The sequence below is a fragment of the Acinonyx jubatus genome, chromosome C1, assembly GCF_027475565.1.
Source record: "Acinonyx jubatus isolate Ajub_Pintada_27869175 chromosome C1, VMU_Ajub_asm_v1.0, whole genome shotgun sequence".
In the NCBI taxonomy this organism is placed as follows: Eukaryota; Metazoa; Chordata; class Mammalia; order Carnivora; family Felidae; genus Acinonyx; species Acinonyx jubatus.
Genome location: NC_069381.1, coordinates 140,800,141 through 140,820,952, shown reverse-complemented (window position 1 = coordinate 140,820,952; position 20,812 = coordinate 140,800,141). Strand labels below are relative to the sequence as shown.

The window sequence follows — 20,812 nt, the reverse complement described above, 5'->3', positions numbered from 1 at the left end:
AATTGTTTTCCTCTTTATAGCAAACTTAGGTGATCGCAGATGTCTTGCAATGAATTTTTTAAAATTTCCAGTGAAGTTGGGGGTAATGGAGATGGAATTACAAATAGAAGTGCTTCCTTCTCTTAGAGCTGAAAATTATCTGTCTCTGTGGAGAAAGCCCCTGAAAAGCATGTAAATTTCATTTTATGTTGAAAGTTTTGTTCAGAATGTATAGGTGTGGAAGGTACATTGAAGGAATAAACTAAGTAAGCATTATAGCATGTGGTTTAATTAGGAACTAATTAAGAGTCCTAAGTAAGAATTGACTTGGCATTTCAAGCCATACTTAAGAGATTTTTCCTAGTTGGCAGCATATATTTTTTTCTCCCTCTAAATTGAGGAATTTGAGCAGATAAAAATATTTTCCAGGCCACCACACTAATATGCAGTGTGTAGCAACACTTGGGATGGAAGGTTGGCAGATACTATAATTATTTTTTTAATCCCAATACTAATGTAGACAATTATTTCATCATTAAATATTACTAAGACACTGTCTAAAGTTAAGTTTTTAATAGCATTCTCATGCCGCCCTAACCAGTTGTCTATATTAGATTTTAAGTATATCATACTTTGTTTCCTTACATAAGAGTTCATATAGGTTTAATAAATTATTAGCCATAAAACTGACATGTAAGCAGGCTAAACCAGATTTTGCTTTTTTGCTAGCATTTATGTTTTTCCTACTTTAATTTGTATTTGAGAAGTCTCTGAAATATGTATGATAATTTTTACCTATGGTGGGGTATAAATGGCAAGAGCAAATACGATCTGAAATTTATATAGACCTGGTTTTGAATCTTGCCTCTGCCCCTTAATTAGGTGTATTATCTTAAGTGAGTTTCCTTAAGTAACAGCATAAATCTGAAATAATATGAATGTTGCAGTATTATTGTAAAGATAAACATTTCAAATAACATCACCTGGTAAGTATTCTACATTTGGTAGCTTATCATCTCACAAGCGTTTGATTTGTACAGATTGATAATATTTAGTGAAACAGTGATGTGAATGATGAGTAATGCTAAATATATTACTGTTAACTGAAGATTTTTATTTTCCTTCAGCAACTTTTATCTAAATGTCCCTGGAAGGAATACAAATCTGACTCTGGAAAGCCTTACTATTATAATTCTCAAACAAAAGAATCCCGCTGGGCCAAACCTAAAGAACTTGAGGATCTTGAAGGTAACACAGGAAAATATAACTTTTAATGTTAATTTTTTACATATTGTCATTCACAGTGAAGCAATCCTTCATAAATAGTATTGTTCAAACACAGGTCTTATTTTTAAAAATTAAATGATTAGAACGTTTTAAATGGTATAACAGTTTTATGGGCTCTTATTTTCTTGTTGCTCTAGATATCAGTTCTATAGATTTTAAATAGATTTTTATTTGATTTGATTCCACTGAAACTAGGATACCAGAATACCATTGTTGCTGGAAGTCTTATTACAAAATCAAACCTGCATGGTGAGCTGCTTTGATAATTCATTTTCTGTCATTATTTAACATTTTTAGAGTATGTTACTAATGTTCACTAACCGTGATTGGAAAAATCTGCAGTGAGAAATCTCTAATTCAAAGAATTCATTTAAGGGTTATATTATAAATGAGCTTGGAGCTTTTAAAATACTTTTATTTTTAAAGCCATTAATATACTATTGGAAAATTGAATAAGGACATCATGTACAGTATTTCTAAATACAGCTGTGAGTGTTGGTACATACGATAGGTGGCTTAACTCATGTAGCAGATAGCAAAGAACCTTGAGTCTTAATCAGTTTAAATCTTTTTAATGTATTGTCAGACTATACATTTAATGCTGATTTTATTTTGGCACATTTTAAAATAGCCTTTATATGGGGCACCTGGGTGGCTCAGTCAGTTGGGCGTCTGACTTCGGCTCAGGTCATGATCTCGCAGTTTGTGGGTTGGAGTCTCGCATCGGGCTCTGTTCTGGCAGCTCAGAGCCTGGAGCCTGCTTCGGATTCTGTGTCTCCCTCTCTCTGCCCCTCCCCTGCTCATGCTCTGTTTCTCTGCCTCTCAAAAATAAACAGTAAAAAAAAAAAAAAAAATTTAAAATAGCCTTTATGTGTGTTAATGGGAGAATTAAACAAAATGCCATGCTTTACTTGCAAAGGGAGAGTTTTTCATTATCCTCAGCTATTCAGAATACCCCTGAAAGTCTGGAAATACTACCTAATATAAAACCTAGTTCTTCAAATAGCAGAGATTAGAGTAAGAATTGAAAATTTAATTCTTTTACTCTCACTTCTAATAGAATCTGGTGTCATAAACTATCAACTTAGAAGCAATAGATTTTAGAAATGGGGCTAATAATTAGTCTACAATGTAGAATACAGTGTAGAATAAAGATGTCTACAGAATGACATCTAAAAGTAAAGACAATAAAATTTTTTTAAAGGCACTGTGGTCTTAAGTCTATTTACATTTTTCCTGTGTCACATAATTGGTTTAGATCATCATTGTATCCAAAAAACATTAATATTAGCGGTGATGACTCCTTTAGTATGTTTTGTCAGCCATCCTAAACGTATTTTCAGAAATCATTTTCATTAAAGGGAAATAAATTTTTAAAATACCTTAATTAAGTTCAGCTTTGTTATCATTTATGTGGAGGGCCTCATTTTCTACTGAAGCTGAATATTTTTGTTACCCATAAAGAAAAAATTAATTGGAATAAAAGCTAAAATATTGAATGCAAATCTTTAAAGCCCAATTTAAACTTATACACTAGCATTGGCTAATAATAATAATAATAATACTGTAGATAGGTAGAATCCCATTTTGTTCATGTAAGAAATACCAAGCTCATTTTTGATATAACCCTACTACAAATAGTTGGTGTGCATAACTATTTATCTACCTGTCAGTGCTAGTATATATGTGCTGGAATTTCATAACATGAATTTGGTCTCGTTTTGAATATAGTATCTTTGAAAAAAAAAAAAACATAGTTTTATCTCTGAGAAAAATACTGTTTTATTCCAGAATTATACAGATATTTTCAGGGAGTTTTTACAGTAGCCAGTAGCCTTTGGGAAAGTAGCAGTGTGCAGAGAAACTTTCCTAAAAACTGCTGTCGTTTAAATTTGTCTTCATTCTTTAATTGCTACCCTGGAACTTTGGAGCAAGCATTTGCTCTGAAAAAGTTGATGTATTTGTGGATGGTAAATTAAATCTTATTGTATGAAACTTCTCCTTATCTCCCTTTAAAGTTTGTTTTCAGTGACTGTATTTAAAAACCATGTCATGTAACTTTCTTTTTTCTCTTTAATAGCAATGATCAAAGCTGAAGAAACCAGGTAAGCAATTTTTGGATATCAGTACAATTTACAAATTTGGTATCTCCTATAACATTCTTATTTTAATTCTTTGCTTTATACAATAAATAGTATTTAATATGTTAGGTCTGGTGGTTGGATGTCTTTGGAGGATTTGGGGGAAGGGGAAGGATACTTAATGAAGACACACAAATGACACTTTCCTTAGACAGTGATTGTTTGAATTTGGACTGCATTCTTTATGAATTAAGGAGACTGTGTTATAGAAAAGTCCAGGATTTGGTTTGATTTATCAATTTGGTAATGGATAAAGTATTATATGTCTCTTCCTTTTTTTAGTATGTAAAATGGATAAAATTTAAAGTTCTTATAGAAATTTATGATATAGGCCAAATTTTATGTTGTAATGCAGTCTGATAGTAGGGTGTTTTATAAATGAAAACAGTTACTGGACTTCTGGAAATTCAGTGTTCATGAGTCCCTGTCATAAATTATCCCGAATGTTTGCTCAGAGTAATCCAGTTTCATTCTTTGGTTTCAGTCTTTTTAGATAGCTTAATAGTTTGGCATACAGCCTTTTTTCCCTTTTATGGTTTCTCTTATTCATTTGATTTTATGATAAAAATTAGTGTTGTTTGGCTTTCTGATGTATGACTTAATGAGATGACCAATTTTGTTTTTGTTTTTTTTAACATATAGTAAGCAAGAAGAGTGCACCACAACATCAACAGCCCCAGTTCCTACAACCGAAATTCCGACCACAATGAGCACCATGGCTGCCGCAGAAGCTGCAGCCGCTGTTGTTGCAGCCGCAGCGGCAGCTGCTGCCGCTGCTGCTGCAGCCAATGCCAGTGCTTCCACCTCTGCTTCTAATACTGTGGGTGGAACTGTTCCAGTTGTTCCTGAGCCTGAGGTTACTTCGATTGTTGCTACTGTTGTAGATAACGAAAATACAGTAACAATTTCAACAGAAGAACAAGCACAACTTACTAGTACTCCTGCTGTTCAGGATCAGAGTATGGAAGTATCCAGTAATACTGGAGAAGAAACAGCTAAGCAGGAAGCAGTAGCTGAGTAAGTTTAGTGACTTCTTTTTTGCAAATCAGTACCAGACTTCATTAGTACTAGAAATTGCCAGTTTACTTGGTGGCCATTAAGTGTTGAGAAGGTTGTTGAGCATCAAAATATGAGCTTTTAGATAATGAATCCTTTTCATGGCTGAATTTTGTGGGGTCATGCTCTTAATCTGTTGGAAAACTAATCCTCATAAGTTTTAGGAAGCAGAATTTATAGATATAGGGTGCGACACAAATTTAAAGGGAGTTCTTAATTACCAGGCACCTTAGTAATCACAATATATCAATAATGGTGCAGTAATCTTTAATTTTAGATCAGAATTAATGCCAAAAGTCCATATTAATAAAATAAAATTTTAAAGACAGGATTAGTATTATTGATTTTCTCTCTTTATTTTTTTAATGTTCATTTTTGAGAGACAGAGTGAGAGCAGGGGAGGGGCATAGAGAGAGGGAGATACAGAATTTGAAGCAGGCTCCAGGCTCTGGGCTGTCAGTACACAGCCCGAGATGGTGCTCGAACCCACGAACTGTGAGATCATGACCTGAGCCGAAATTGGACACTTAACCAGTTGAGCCACCCAGGCGCCCCTGATTTTCCATATTGACTATCAGTCAAATATGGATTAGCACAGCCCTGCAAGGAAGTGCTATGGTTTGGTGTACAAACAGAAGCAAAAATTAAGCAAAAATAAAGATTCAGTAGGATATTAGAAAACTGTTTTTGTAATTAAATCGGTACAACTTTTTAATAAGGCAAAACAGCTGCATCTGTCAATTTATAGTTTACATGTACTTGTGTTCGCTATAATCTGGTAAAATTTCATATGGCTGTGCTTTATACAGATACAAAAAGTACTATGCTTCTTGACTTTAATGATGTCCTCATAAGATAATGTTAACCATGATGTCAAGTTCCAAACATGATCATCCATCTTAATATTTAAATACATTGATTTCATCTCCCAACTGTACATATCATGAATATTTACAAGAACATTTCCCAAAGTGAAAATAACTTTATAATTTTTTCTGATGTTTAGAAGTTGAAAAAGGACTCTGTAAGGTATATTTAAGGCATAAAAGAGTAATTAACATTTTATTTATATTCTTTTCCCTTTTTTTTTTCATCTTTGTCTGTTAAATTTTATTTTTTTAATACTCTCTACAGCCAACATGGGGCTCCAATTCACAACCCCGAGATCAAGAGTTGCATGCTCTTCCGACTGAGCCAGCCAGGTGCCCCTCCTGCCCATTTTCTGTGCATTTAAAAATGTGGGCATTATCTATTTTATTCACCTATCTAATGTCTTCTACATTGTAAAGACATATACTCCATCATGTTGGATGATGGCATATTATATTTACATAAATATAATTTTCAGTGTTCTGATAGATATTTAGGTTTTGGGGTATTATTTTTTGTTTTAATATTTTATTAATATTTGAGAGAGCAAGCACAAGTGGGGGATGAGCAGTGGGAGATAAACTCTTAAGCAGGTTACACACTCAGCACAGAGCCTGATGTGGGGCTCGATCCCAGAACAATGAGATCCAAATCTGATCCAAAATCAAGACGAAATCCAAAACCTGATCCAAAATCAAGAGTCGGACGCCCAGCCAACTGAGCCACCCAGGTGCCCCGGGATTGATATTTTTTATATCTCTTATACTTTATTTTTCCATAATTTATTTTTTCATAATTTTAGGGACTGTTATTTCCTGCTTATTTTCTTTCTAGTATTTTCTTATAGTTCCTAAGTCAGTATAATCTAATTACTGCAGTATAGACCATTTAATGTTTGAGCTCTTTATACTGTTTCTGACAGTTTTAAATGAACTTTCCAAAGTAAGGTTACTTGACTGAGAGAGTGTGAATATATTTTTTGTTGTTGTTAGTATTTGTTCTAGTATCTTCCCGTATGCATTCTACTTAGTTGTTTTTGTTTTTTCTGCATTTTTTCCCTTTATATGGAAGAACACGTTAGAATTATATGGCTTTTGCATTTCATAAAGATCCCCATACTAGTACAATTGGTAATTCTTGGGCACGTTAATTCTTTTTGTTTGAGGTCATTGTTTGGCATATTTTTTCATAACTTATCCAAGAGTAAATACTTCTGGTTTTGTGGATCATAAAGTCTGTCACAGTGATGCAGTTCTGCTGTGGTAGCACACAATAAGCCATAAACACTATACAAGCTCGTGAGTAAAGCTATATATTTACAGAAACAGGAAGTGGTCTAGATTTGGCACATAAGGCGTAGTTTGCCCTCTGATTTTATTGATCCTCGACATGTTTTTTTATATTTGTACACAGCCAAATATTTAGTTATTAAGACACTGATATGAAGGCACTGGATAAGTTTTTTTTTGTTTTTGTGTGTGTGTTTTTTTAATGTTCATTAATTTTTGAGTGTGTGAGCAGGGGAGAGGCAGAGAGAGGGGGGAGAAAGGATCCAGAGCAGGCTCGGCACTGACATCAGAGAGCCTGACACAGGGCCCAAACTCACGAACCATGACATCATGACCTGAGCTGAAGTTGGACGCTTAACCAAATTTATTGTTCTAATATATTATTTCTAAAATTGTAAACTTTAATCTCAATACAGACGCTTAAATAATTACAACATTGTTTTTCTTAGTGAAGCAAATGTATATTTAAATTATAAGTACCATGTTTAAATTTCGCTCTAGTTTTACTCCCAAAAAAGAAGAGGAGGAAAGCCAACCAGCAAAAAAGACCTATACTTGGAATACAAAGGAGGAGGCAAAGCAAGCATTTAAAGAATTATTAAAAGAAAAGGTATTAAACATTTTTATGTGACATATAATTATTGTCTAATAATTTAATCTTTTTTGAAGAATATTTTTGTGGAACTGATCTTCACCAAAAAAAACTATCATGTACAGTGTAATACACAGCACATTCCACCTCCATATTTGATATAATGTTTTTTATTTACAAAAATTGCTTACCTTTTAATCAATAGTCTTAAAAATTATTCATGCTCTGTTTAAATATCAGTTTTAAGTTTTCTTTTTAGTCTGTATAATACCAAGGTTTGTCTTGGTTCAATATGAAGTTATTAGACCTCTTTTAAACTTGTGCAAAGGGAAGTGCTTGATGTTTGCAGTGAGTATTGTGTTTTATTTCCTGTTGTATGACTTTTATTATATTCGTGCAAAGTTCTAATTTTGTCATTAAATGGTTTTCAGCGAGTACCATCTAATGCTTCATGGGAACAAGCTATGAAAATGATCATTAATGATCCACGATACAGGTAACACTTGAAGTTTCTTATTTACTTTTCCAACCCTAGCAAATTCAAAATTGTGTAAAATAGTATAACTTTTCACTTTCATAGTCTTCTGTGATTTTGGATATCAAGAACAATTGTTCTATGTCAGATATGAACCAAAAAAAGCCAAAAAAACTTGTCATACATTTTTGAGCACCCTGCCACAGAGAAAACTAGAATCTTTTTAAAGTAGAAATTATTTTCTATAATCATTTCTTAATTTTTAATATCTTACTGAAATTTTCTTAATTTATGAATGAATTTATTTTCCCAAAGCATTGACATTTGATCATCCTGCCTTCATTTACTCTTATATGGTATTTTTCTATTCAGTGCTTTAGCAAAGTTGAGTGAAAAAAAGCAGGCCTTTAATGCTTACAAAGTCCAGACAGAGAAAGAAGAAAAAGAAGAAGCAAGATCGAAATACAAAGAAGCTAAGGAATCCTTTCAGCGTTTTCTTGAAAATCATGAGAAAATGACTTCCACAACCAGATACAAGTAAGATTTTTAGAAATGCATAATGTATGTTTACTGCATTGTTACTGTGTCAGATGTTCTGCCAAATGCCATAACTAATCCCAAGCAGATGCTCATTAAATAAAGCTAAATGACTGAATGTGGCAATTTCATAAGATACAAGATAAATCAGTAATTAAATGTAGAATTTAACTTCATACTGAGTTATTAATTAGGCACTAAAAAGGGGAGGTAGACTGAATATAATAATTAAAGCTTCACTTCTTTCTACTTATTATAAAAATTGAGATTTAACATATTTGCAGTAAGTTGTTCAGTTCATTTTCCATATATGCTTCCTTATTTTCCTCTGTCTTCAAGAAAGTTGTTAGTGAGGAACTCTTCATTTTTTTAAATAGTCCTCTATCTCATGTATTAACTAAACTTCTGGCAACTCTTTGATGTCTATAATTTAGTTCCATGGACAGTTAGTGTCCATGTAGCCACCCTAAGCTACCCATGTAGCTACCCTAAGAAATACAGTTTTGACTACAAAACATGGCTCAGTTAGAATTATCCACTTCATTTCTAGGGAGGAATGGAGGCCTCTTTTGTTTTTTTTTTTTTTGTTAATTATCCAGAAGCTTTCCTGTGTATAATATACTCATGAAGTTAGAGTGTAAAAGAATGCTCATCGGGTGGTTTTAAACTTACCATAAAATTGGCCTCAAATTAATTTTTATTGAGCAATATAGAGTAACATCTATTTTTTTTTTTTTTTTTACTAGAAAAGCAGAGCAAATGTTTGGAGAGATGGAAGTCTGGAATGCAATATCAGAACGTGATCGTCTTGAAATCTATGAAGATGTTTTATTCTTTCTTTCAAAAAAAGAAAAGGTATTATTCACTCCTTGCTATGCATATTTCTAGATAAAACAAGTTGTTTCTTCATTCTGATTAGGAGTTACTTTATAACCTATCCATTTTTTTGTTCAATTTATGTGGTGTTGCAGATCTCTTTATTAGAAGTTAGGTTTAAAAATGGAGAGCTCCTGGGATGCCTGGGTGCTCATTTGGTTGGGCATCCGACTCTTGATTTTGGTTCAGGTCATGATCTCACAGTTCATGGGATTAAGTCTTGAGTCAGGCCTGTGCTGACTGCTCGGCTCAGTTAGAGCTCTCTGCCCCTACCCCACTCATGCACACGCTCATGCTCTTTCAAAAATAAATAAGCTTAAAAAAAAAAAAAATAGTTCCTATAATAGTAGTTACTGATGTGGACATAGTAGGTAGAGGTTTATCCAACTATTACTTGAACTATTATGAATTGGCTGTCTTATGCCCACTTTGAAAGATACCTTTTTTTTAAAATTCATTAAGTTTTTAAAATACTCAGTAATTTTGTTTATAATCTATATGTTTCTTTTATAGGAACAGCAGTGATATATAATTGTTACCGCTAAAATGTGCTTATAGGATAGTGTTTTAAAGCACTTCGTATCTATTTTATTATGCATTGTTGTATATTATTCACTCTTAAGAAATTTATAGAAATGTAATTATTAACAAGAATTTGAACATAACTGAAGGTAAAGACTGTAATATTTACCTACTGTGTGTCTTGTCCAGAGTAACTTTAGTTTTAGACTTTGTCTATAATGCATAGTTATAGGAAGAGAGATTTATAGAGTTGTTGGGGAGATACAGTTTCCAGATTCCAGCTTCTTAGAAGAGAGGCAAAAAAAACCCCAAAAAACAAATAGAAGGCAAGCAATTACCAAGCTAAGCATTTTGACAAGGGCACTTGAAAGGTAGTGTTGATATTTAAAATAAATGGGTAACATGAAATTGGGACATCAGATTGTAATAAATAAGCCCTCAATGATTGTACTTCAGATACCATACTTTGTTTGAACCTCAAAATATGTATTCATACTTTTGATTTAGGAGCAAGCAAAGCAGTTACGAAAGAGAAATTGGGAAGCCTTAAAAAACATACTTGACAACATGGCTAATGTAACATACTCTACTACGTGGTCTGAAGCACAGCAGTATCTGATGGATAATCCAACCTTTGCAGAAGATGAGGAATTGCAGAGTAAGAATAATGATGGGAGAAAGTTTTTTAAAAGTCCCAACAGCAAAGAATTCTCACTTTTATTAGAGATCACTAACTGAACAGATGTTTATCCATTCCTGATATAGTGTTTGTTGGTTTCCAAATAGAGTCTAGTTGAGTTTCATTATTTAGGAAGAAAATATTAGCTTTATTAGATAATCCTTGAAATATATATGTCCTAGATCAAACCTGAAATTATTTTTTACCTTTTCTATGTGACTTAGTAAGAACCAGATTAATTACTGCAATTTCACTCACACTGTCTCCTTGAGGTAATGGCTTTAGAGATTTGCAAACAGCAAAAAATGTGTTAGCAATATCCTATACTAAGCTTCCCCACATTCTATCTTTTTGTGACTACATAGTTGCTTTTTAAATTACACCTTTCTGGATTACCCTTCGAATAACCTGCTTCAGTAGGTTTGAGGTAAGGCCTAAAAGCTCTTTGGGTAATTCTAATGTTGCTGACAAATTTTACAGTAACCATTTTATTTTCCTTAATTATGTCATGTGCATGGTCTTCATTTCACCCTCAACTTCAAGGTATCTTTTAGTGAGGGTGTTTAGGAATTTTTTCTAAACATTTCCTATTTAGATGACAAGTCATATTCAAGTTTTAAGTACAGTGTTTTGGAAAGGCGAATTTGGGATTTGTAAGAAGTTAATGTAAATTGTGTATCTTACTGATATTGGACATTGTAATTTCTTTTTAACTCAAAAAACTCTAGACATGGATAAAGAAGATGCATTAATTTGCTTTGAAGAACACATCCGAGCTTTAGAAAAGGAAGAAGAAGAAGAAAAACAAAAGAGTTTGCTGAGGGAAAGGAGACGACAGCGTAAAAATAGAGAATCTTTTCAGGTAATTCACAAAATTCTCTTTTCTAGCTTAATTTCATAATATGGTTAGTGAGCTTGAACAATGATAGAAACAAATTTGAGACCTCCTGATCCCAGATCATTAACTTAGGCTTTTGACTTAGGCTTTGTTGAGGATTGGTACACATTTATCTCAGGTGCTACAATTAGTTTTGAATCCACCTAAGGAAAGCAGCCATTTTAGGCCAGGAGAACATAAAAGCCTGTAGCAGATTTGTTGTTTAAGGTGAGCACTGATAAACTGATTAAGATTTCACTTGGGAAAGAGGAGTAGCATGAGAGAAGACTGAAAACAAAATAGGTGTGATGACTCATTAGTGTTAGTTGATTTTTAGTGTCTAGAGAACAGTAGGGAAGGAATGCAGTGGGGCATACAGTTTGAGGATGGGCCATAATTCTGTGCATAGAAACTGAAATTGTATAGCCTTTATATAGACTAGTGGCTCATTTTCACCTCCAAATACCACTTTTATCCTCTCATTAATAGGGAATAAGATGGAGTAATGAGTTTTTGCGTTCCATATTTCACCAGATTACCTATTTCAATAATTATCTTTAAAAAATTTTTTTTAATCTTTATTTTTGAGAGAGAGACACAAACGGAGGAGGGGTGGGGCAGAGAGAGAGGGAGATGCAGAATCCAAAGCAGGCTCCTGGCTCTGAGCCAACAGCACCAGAGCCTGATGCAGGGCTCAAACTCAAACTTGTGAACCTCAAGATCATGACCTGAGCTGAAGTTGGACGCTTAACCGATTGAGCCACTGAGGCGCTCCTCAGTAATTGTCTTAATAGCAGTTAGCATTAATTGATTGCTTACTGATATGCCTTTTAAATTGATAATCACTTAAATTTCTTAAAATTTTTTGTAGTGTTTACTTATTTTTGAGAGAGCATGAGCCGGGGAGGGGCAGAGAGAGAGGGAGACATAGAATCCGAAGCAGGCTCCAGGCTCTGAGCTGCGTGTCTTGAACCCATGAACCATGGATCATGACCTGAGCTGAAGGCAGATGCTCAACTGACTGAACCACCCAGAAACCCCAGTCACTTAAATTTTTATAACAGTCTTATAAGAGTAGGTACTGTCCATTTATATAGTTAAGGAAATGAATTCATAGAGGTGAAGGAACTTACCCAAATTCGACAACTGAACAATGGAGCCAGAATTTGAATCTTTGCAGTCTTAACTATAGGATCTCTTCTATTAAATGCTGTATTAAGATAATGCTAAGTTACAGTGGCTTAAATAAGTGTATTTCTTCTTTAATAATAGTGTGGTGTAGCATAGGGTACATTGCTGTTCCCTAAGGCAGTAGTTCTAACAACTTAGTGTGCGTCTGAATCACCCAAAGGCCTTTTTTTTTTTCTTTTTTTTTTTTAAGTAATCTCTGTGCTCAGTGTGGGGCTCCATGTCAAAACCACAAGATTAAGAATCACATGCTCTACTGAGACAGCCAGGCACCCCACCTAGAGGGCTTTTAAATAAACTCTTACTGTCATGCCAAAGCTTATCAGCCATCTTAAATGCCATGGCCAATAGCATTATTTTAGTCCTCATTCCATAAAAACTTAACATTTATTCCTCTTAGTGGGTTCCTTTATTGTAGTGGTTTCCTATAGGACTCTTAAAACCACAGATTTGTTGAGTCTCACCCCTGGAATTTGAGTCAGTAGGCCTTGGGTGGATTCTGAGGGTTTACAGTTCTAACAGGTTTCCACGTGATAGCCCCATGCTTTGAGAATTGCTCTAGCCCATTAGCCTTATTTGCATGATTAGGACTATATTGTCCAGTTTATCACATTTCAGCTTGGAAGAAGTTGCAAGGGCAATTGTTTTTTGGGTTTTGTGTGTGTTTTTTGTTTGTTGTAGTTGTTTTTTTAAAGCCGATGATGTAGAAGTTCTACTCTTCTTCATATTCAGCTTCTAAGAATTTAGTCACATGGCTGCAACTAGATACAAATAATACTGGGAAAACCTGCATTTTCAGTGAGCAGCCTTGTGCCTGGGAAGAAGGGAAGAACATATTTTTAAGTCTTTTAATATTCTTCTGCAACCATTGAACTTTTAATGCCTCTTATGAAGGGTTTGCAGTAGTTTAAAAAAAATCTGTATGATAAAATAATAATACAATAAAAATAAGGAAATCTGGGTCATAGAAAATAGAATGTACTATGTCAGTACTAGGACTGGAGAATATAAAAGGGAAATCCTGATGTAAAGTCCAGGTGGGTCTTTTAGTCAAGCCTAAAATATGGCTATGGTTTCTGATTACTGTTTCTATAAGTGGTGTCAGCATGTTACATTGGTTTTGCATCCATTCCTGTTTGATGAAAAATGTAATTGATGAGGTGTCTGGTTTTCCTCAGGGCATTGGTGGCCAGTAAAAATTTGTATGACTCATATATGATTTTTGTATTATTTTTTAATTTCAGTAATCTTTAATATATCCAAAATATTAGCATGGAATCAGTATTTTTAAAAATTGATATTTTTTGGTAATCTTCAAAATCGTTGTCAGTTATATACTGATGGCATATCTCTATTGAGAGTAGCCATATCTCAAGTATTTAGAAGCTACATTTGACCTGGGTCTACTGTATTGAACAGTGTAGGTGTAGGAATTTCAGGAGCAGAATTTTGGGCCATAGTTGTTTTTTTATTTGTTTTGTAGGGGGGTGGGGCATAGTTCTTTGGAGACATTTGTTTATAAACTCCATATGGATTTGGGGAATCAGGAAATGTGGAAATTGCTGAGTACAAAATTTTCAATATGTTGCCCTGAAAATAAAAAAAAAAAAATAAACAATAATGAACAAATTGGAATAAGCATATATTTAATTTTGAGATATAAAATTGACATGGAAGAGAAGAAATAGGTTTTGAAATCAAATATGGGATATGGGGTTGAATTTTGGTTCTTCAGACTACTGTATGTATCACTTTAGTAATACACATCCTTTTAGAGGCAGGCCCACATTTGTTAATTAAAAAAACAAAACACCTAGGATACACTGGGCACTGTGTCTAAAAACAAAAAGTGTATTTTACAGGCAACATGCATACACATTCTTTAGCCACATCATTAGATACAAATAATAATGTTTCAAGTCAACTTTTATATATATATTTTAAACTGAAATGTCCATCTTAAAGGACAATAAACTGAACCTTGGAAAAATAATGTAGCCTTTCAAAGACCCTTTTCTTTGAAGTGCGAAAGAGTTTTTTGCCTAAAAGCAGATTTTACTTCCATGAGAGAGCAAGTATTCTTTGTACCTAAACATATTTGGGATACATTGGTACAAGAGTTTCAAATATTGTTTTTAAAGTGCTTTCGGGGCACCTGGATGGCTCAATCAGTTAAGTGTCTACTTCTGCTCAAGTGATGATCTCAAGTCTATGAGTTCGAGCCCCACGTCGGGCTCTGCTGACAGCTCAGAGCCTGAAGCCTTCACATTCTGGGTCTTCCTCTCTCTCTGCCCTACCCTCGCTCGTTCTCTCTCTCTCTCTCTCTCTCAAAAATAAATAAACATTAAAAAAAATTTTTTTTAATAAAAAAAATCTTTTCATGTTACATTAATATTTCTAAGGTCCTTGAAGATGATTTTTCAGTATAATGGGTTTTTGTTGTTGGGTTTTCCCTCCCCAGATATTTTTAGATGAACTGCACGAACATGGACAACTGCATTCTATGTCATCTTGGATGGAATTGTATCCAACAATTAGTTCCGACATCAGATTCACTAATATGCTTGGTCAGCCGGGTGAGATTGTTTTCTTTCCCTATTTATGGTTATGACAGTAGTTGGAATGGGCCAGAGAAGCAAGTGGTTGTGTTGGGGAATGGAGGGGTGCTTTATTTTGTTTTATAAACAAAAAAGTAATTGCAGCTCTTTGGTTAGAGCTAGCTTTTGACTTCTTTAGTTTTTTCATTAGGATCAACTGCACTTGACCTTTTCAAGTTTTATGTTGAGGATCTTAAAGCACGTTATCATGATGAGAAGAAGATCATAAAAGACATCTTAAAGGTAAACAGTACACTTACTATTTATTGTCAATATGCAGTATATTTTAAAAATTGATACTGTGTTCCTTTGATTTATATGTATTATTAGTGTTAACAAGATTTCTCTTTCTTAGGATAAAGGATTTGTAGTTGAAGTGAATACTACTTTTGAAGACTTCGTGGCCATAATCAGTTCAACTAAAAGATCAACCACATTAGATGCCGGAAATATTAAGTTGGCTTTCAATAGTGTAAGTTTTCAACTTTTCTACGAAAAACAACTAGCTTTACTTGTGTTCTAAACCATTACTTCAGTACAGTTTTTAATACATTCAGCCAGAAGTACTTAAGCTGTAGGCTACTGAAATAAGGGAGCATGAGTAGGATTTCACTGACTAGTAGTCTTTCAGAGTAAAGTAAAAGAAAATAGATAAAGATGAAGTTTCCTTTACTCAAATTAATTGGTATTATAAATTGGCCCATAACTTATATATAATGGGAGAATGCTTAAATTAATAATGAATTATTTCAGCTGTACTATTGTAACTGATTAAATATGATTTTCTAAAAGTTACTAGAAAAAGCAGAAGCCCGTGAACGTGAACGAGAAAAAGAGGAGGCTCGGAAGATGAAACGAAAAGAATCTGCGTTTAAGAGTATGTTGAAACAAGCTACTCCTCCAATAGAATTGGATGCTGTCTGGGAAGATGTATGTATAATTGTAAAATTTTTCTCATGATTCATTTCCTTTACAATTGAAGATAAAAATATTTTTAATTCCCTTCTCATTTTATAGCCACAAAAAAGTTATTTATAGAATATAAATTAAATATATTCAGAATGTTTTCAAAGTATAAAGTCAGCTCAGACCCTGCGTTTAGGAATATTTATTAAAAATGGCTTGGACTTCAGAAGAAAAGAAATCTAATAGATTTTGAGGGGATGAGGCTGTCACAGTTACCACTTGATGTTGTGATTCTTTTTAGTCTTGTTGGTATACTTTTCTTGTTATTTATGTATTCATTTTATATGAATTTTTCAGATCCGGGAGAGATTTGTAAAAGAGCCAGCATTTGAGGATATAACTCTAGAGTCTGAAAGAAAACGAATATTTAAAGATTTTATGCATGTGCTTGAGGTAATTTTAGTATTCTCATAATTGAATCAATTATTACAAAATACATAAAATTATAAACAAAAAGATTAAAGTATGTTTCTTAAATTATACTGCCTCTACATAAATGTCTATATAAATGTTAGGTAATGCTAAGATGGTTAAGGATTGATTTTTCCATAGAAACTGCCTTTAAGCCAAAGGAGCTAAGCTTTCATGTCATTATAAAGATTTGTTTTAGAGACAGTTTATATTTGTTTCATATTTTCTGTGTGGCAACAATTTAGCAGCCTACTAGAATGAGCGGTAAACCTAAAGAAAACTTAAACAGCTTTTTAAGCACACATTTTAATATTACACTATGTTAGATGTGTTGAATGTTCAGGGAAGTCTGGAAAATTATGGAATAAGTAGTAAGTTACTCCATTAGCTGAATAAGAGTATTTTGATGAAGATTTCAGGTAGGTATGTATATATAGTAAATATGCTAAATTGGCCAGTAATGCTGAATAATCATATTCGGTGCCTATGTGGGTCCAGGCATTGTTCTAATGGTTTTGCAAATACTACATACATGAACTTAGTCCTCACAACAACCCTTTGAAGTTATAGATGAGCAAACTGAGGTAAAGAGAAGTAATTTGCAGGGAACGGATTCTAGCCCAGACTCTTTGACTCTAGGGTCAGTGCTTTTAACAGCCCTATCCTGGCAGTTATGTAAAGTGATCCTTTATAACATGCTGAAAGCTGGAATTTATTTAACATTAGAGTGTTGAATGGTGTGGTCATTGGGCACTGCAGGTCACTTAATTGTTCACTGTTTCTTTGGATTTCTTGTTCTTGATGAATTTCAATGTTGACAGCAGTGCACCCTTCTTATTTCTCACCTGCCTTTCGATCTAGGCCTAGAGGCCTCTAGATCTTTTCTGTTCAAAGTGTGTTTCAGAGCAGCAGTATCTGCATTACCTGGGAGCTTGTAAGAAATTCAGAATGTCAGAATTTCTGGCATCGGAGTCATTCAAACAAGATTCTCAAGTGCTACAATAGAATTGATTGTGAGAAGTTCTACTGTAGCTAGTGTCTTAGCATTGTCCCCCAGTTCCTAATCATGAACAGGATTCTTTGGTGATGTATGCTGGGTAGTAAAGTGGTGAGGTCTCAAATGGAGCTGAAGATGATTGCATAGGGAGGAGCCAGTCACTTTGGAATAAGTTTTGGGACCCCAGTGACCTGAGCCTTTGAGTTGGAAAAGGAGGAAGAATTAGCATTCAGTGACCAAAGTAAAAGGAGCTTCCCTTTTGAGCTAAATCTTTTATTTTACTTACTTGTAAACTGAAGCATAATTATTTTCAAAGCCATAGGTAAGTTTGGAGGCAAGGAGCTTTTACTGCAGCATTAATAAGTGAGTTAAAATCCACAAAGACAAGATTTCCTTTTCTGATTTCATGTGGTGTTTGAGTTAGATTGCCTTTGGAGGGTCTTGAGTTTGACTAGAAGGGAATGCTCTTTGGGTGCAGAGAAAAAGGAATAGATTTTGCTTTATTCTGAGACTAACCTCATTCATGTTAGGTCAAGGATGGCTCTGAGGTAGTTCTTTTTCATGGTGCCAAACCTAGCTTGCTGAACAAAGCCAGATTCATCAGAAAAACTATCTAAATGCTGTTTTATTTCATCCTTGTTGAAAGCAGGTGGACTGCTCTGCAGATTATTTTATTTTTAATATTTTTTTAATGTTTATTATTGAGAGAGAGACAGAGCATAAGCATGGGAGGGGCAGAGAGAGGGGGAGACACAGAATCTGAAGCAGGCTCCAGGCTCTGAGCTGTCAGCACAGAGCCCGACGCAGGGCTTGAACTCATGAACTGTGAGATCATGACCTGAGCCAAAGTCGGTCGGTCGTTTAACCAACTGAGCCACCCAGGCGCCCCAAGGACACTTTCTTTATTAATACTTTGCCGTGTTTAGATGGTGAAACGAGTGGGCACAGGAAGGATGATTGAGATCAAACAGAACATTGCTAATTCTTCACAGTTGCAAGGAAGTATGTCCTAAATTTGTTCAAAACAAATGAGGTTTTTACTCTAATAATTACTTGTATAGCATTTCAAAATTCTTTATGATCTGCTGTCTAAAGTAAATGTAAACTTTTGAAATTCTTCCTACGCTTGTAGCATGAATGTCAACATCATCATTCAAAGAACAAGAAACATTCTAAAAAATCTAAAAAACATCACAGGAAACGTTCCCGCTCTAGATCGGTAAGGAAGTTAATATTATGGCACCCTAAGTGTATTGAACTTTTTGTTAGCAACATTATGAATGAAATTATGTGTATTAATTATGTAGGGGTCAGATTCAGATGATGATGACAGCCACTCAAAGAAAAAAAGACAGCGATCAGAGTCTCGGTCTGCTTCAGAACATTCTTCTAGTGCTGAATCTGGTAAGTGTATCTTTTAACTTGATTAGAATCATTGGCACTGGGATGTATGTCCTCATATTCTGACATTTTTTTTTCTTTTCATGTTGCTTAGAGAGAAGTTATAAGAAGTCAAAAAAACATAAGAAGAAAAGCAAGAAGAGGAGACATAAATCTGTAAGCAAGTTTTTAATTTTTTATACTACACCTAGGCATTAGCCCTTAACTTGTTCAGTGGCGACAGAACTCTTCTGTCTGGTCCTGTGCAGTCCAGCACAGTTCAGGTGGACACCTGACTCAGGAATTTTATAGTTTGTCTTCACCTTAATCTTTATCTTAGAAATCTTCTAGCAATCTTTAAACACACATACACACACAACAGTGTTAAGATTCCCACTCTGGCTTTTTAAAGTAATCTTAGAGAAAGTCCCAAGTGTGTATGTATGTGATGCAGCTATGGTGAGAATCACAGATTTAAATGTTTGGCTGCTTCCTCTGCTCCTCATTCTTAATTTTACATATGCATCAAGATATACCTAAGGAGCTATTTTTCTTCATGCTGCTCACTTAAATTTGCACATATCTAATTAAGGACCACTTATTTAGGTGGTGACGGTATACTTTAAATACTACTTGTCAGTTGCAGTTTTGAGGAGAGAATTTTATATTACAGTCATCCTAATAGATGATTAAACTAATCACAGCATCTTGTGTACATATCTGAACATTTTACTGGATTGGTAAAAAATGTCATGTTTGTCTGCATTTATATAATAATAGATAAAATCCCATTTTGTGTGCCTTCTGTTCTGATTTAGTAAAGCTCTTTCATGATGTTACTTTATTAGAATGTCATCCTTCCCAAAGAAAAGGCCCTCCAAATTTCACCATAGTAAGAACACATGCCCTATAATACATGGATGTTCTTATATGTTACCTATATGGGGGATATTTTAAAAATGATTGGTATCTTCATCAAAATGTTAACTTTATTTTTCATTTACACAGGACTCTCCAGAGTCTGATGCTGAGCGAGACAAGGATAAAAAAGAAAAAGACCGAGAAAGTGAAAAAGACAGAACTAGACAAAGATCAGAATCAAAACACAAATCACCTAAGAAAAAGACTGGAAAGGATTCTGTAAGCATTCAGAATTATTTCATACTTGTGTTTTCAAAATATAAAAATGGATATTCCTCAGAAAATCTTCTATGATTATTATTTTAACACACTAAGAAAGGATACGGTCTTCTTTGTAATTCTAAGAAGTACCACTGTACGTTTTCTGTCAGATTTTTTAAGGAATATATGAGACTCAGTTCTGGGGTTCTCCCTCCAGGTGTGCACAGTTGTTTCTGTCAAATCCAGTTTCAAAAGGTAGTATTCCAGTAACTTTTAGGATTAATCATTGTGAGGGAAGAGGTGAGGGCAAAGGCTAACTTAACATTTTAATATCAAATTACATAAATAGTTGCTCAGTTTCCCATATATATGTGTGTGCGTATACATATATGACAGCACAATAACATAAGCCTTCTTAGCCTTGCCATTCTTTCCACAAATACTATGGACTTAGCAGGAATAATGTCTCTGAATCCACCTGTGGAGAATTTAAACTGTGTAGATAAATACCCTGCTCCTCCCTCTGGATATTCTGATTCAGTTGATAACAGAAGTTCTTTTTAAAAGCTGCCCTGGTGGGGCATCTGGATGGCTCAGTCAGTTAAGCGTCTAACTTTGGCTCAGGTCATGATCTTATGGCTCGTGGGTTTGAGTCACATTGGGCTCTCTGCTGTCTGCACAAAGCCCATTTTAGATCCTTTGTCCCCCCTCGCTCTGCCCTTCCCTCACTTGCATGCTGTCTCAAAAATAAACATTAAAAAATTTTAAAAAGCTGCCCTGGTGAGTCTAATGCACATCCTTGGTGAAGTTTCTTCTTTGTAGTAAGGTCAATGAAATCTCTGAAGGGAAGGAGAATAGGTAAATTATCCACTTTCTAAAGGTTTTCACAAATACTAATTTTTAGTCTTTTTAACCTAGTATTGTCCTGTTCATAAATCTTAAATGTTTATCTGAGGATAGTATCCTGAAAG

At 34.3% G+C, this 20,812-nt stretch overlaps 1 protein-coding gene across 11 annotated transcripts in view; it reads left to right on the top strand.

Annotated features, from left to right (window-relative positions):
- Positions 1-20,812, top strand: part of PRPF40A (pre-mRNA processing factor 40 homolog A) — a 53,762-nt gene that overhangs the window by 30,622 nt on the left and 2,328 nt on the right. For 5 of the 11 annotated variants that reach the window (XM_027055750.2, XM_053215086.1, XM_027055747.2 and 2 more), the window contains 19 exons: positions 1,107-1,227; positions 1,462-1,515; positions 3,347-3,371; positions 4,050-4,424; positions 7,124-7,232; positions 7,646-7,710; positions 8,062-8,226; positions 8,973-9,081; positions 10,132-10,282; positions 11,032-11,165; positions 14,830-14,944; positions 15,105-15,208; positions 15,321-15,437; positions 15,758-15,895; positions 16,229-16,324; positions 18,472-18,558; positions 18,647-18,743; positions 18,835-18,896; positions 19,728-19,859. In XM_027055750.2, coding sequence (XP_026911551.1) covers positions 1,107-1,227; positions 1,462-1,515; positions 3,347-3,371; positions 4,050-4,424; positions 7,124-7,232; positions 7,646-7,710; positions 8,062-8,226; positions 8,973-9,081; positions 10,132-10,282; positions 11,032-11,165; positions 14,830-14,944; positions 15,105-15,208; positions 15,321-15,437; positions 15,758-15,895; positions 16,229-16,324; positions 18,472-18,558; positions 18,647-18,743; positions 18,835-18,896; positions 19,728-19,859 — 2,256 coding nt within the window. The remainder of the gene's footprint in view (positions 1-1,106; positions 1,228-1,461; positions 1,516-3,346; positions 3,372-4,049; positions 4,425-7,123; positions 7,233-7,645; positions 7,711-8,061; positions 8,227-8,972; positions 9,082-10,131; positions 10,283-11,031; positions 11,166-14,829; positions 14,945-15,104; positions 15,209-15,320; positions 15,438-15,757; positions 15,896-16,228; positions 16,325-18,471; positions 18,559-18,646; positions 18,744-18,834; positions 18,897-19,727; positions 19,860-20,812) is intronic. The other 6 variants (XM_027055748.2, XM_027055744.2, XM_027055751.2 and 3 more) reach the window with 3 other exon arrangements.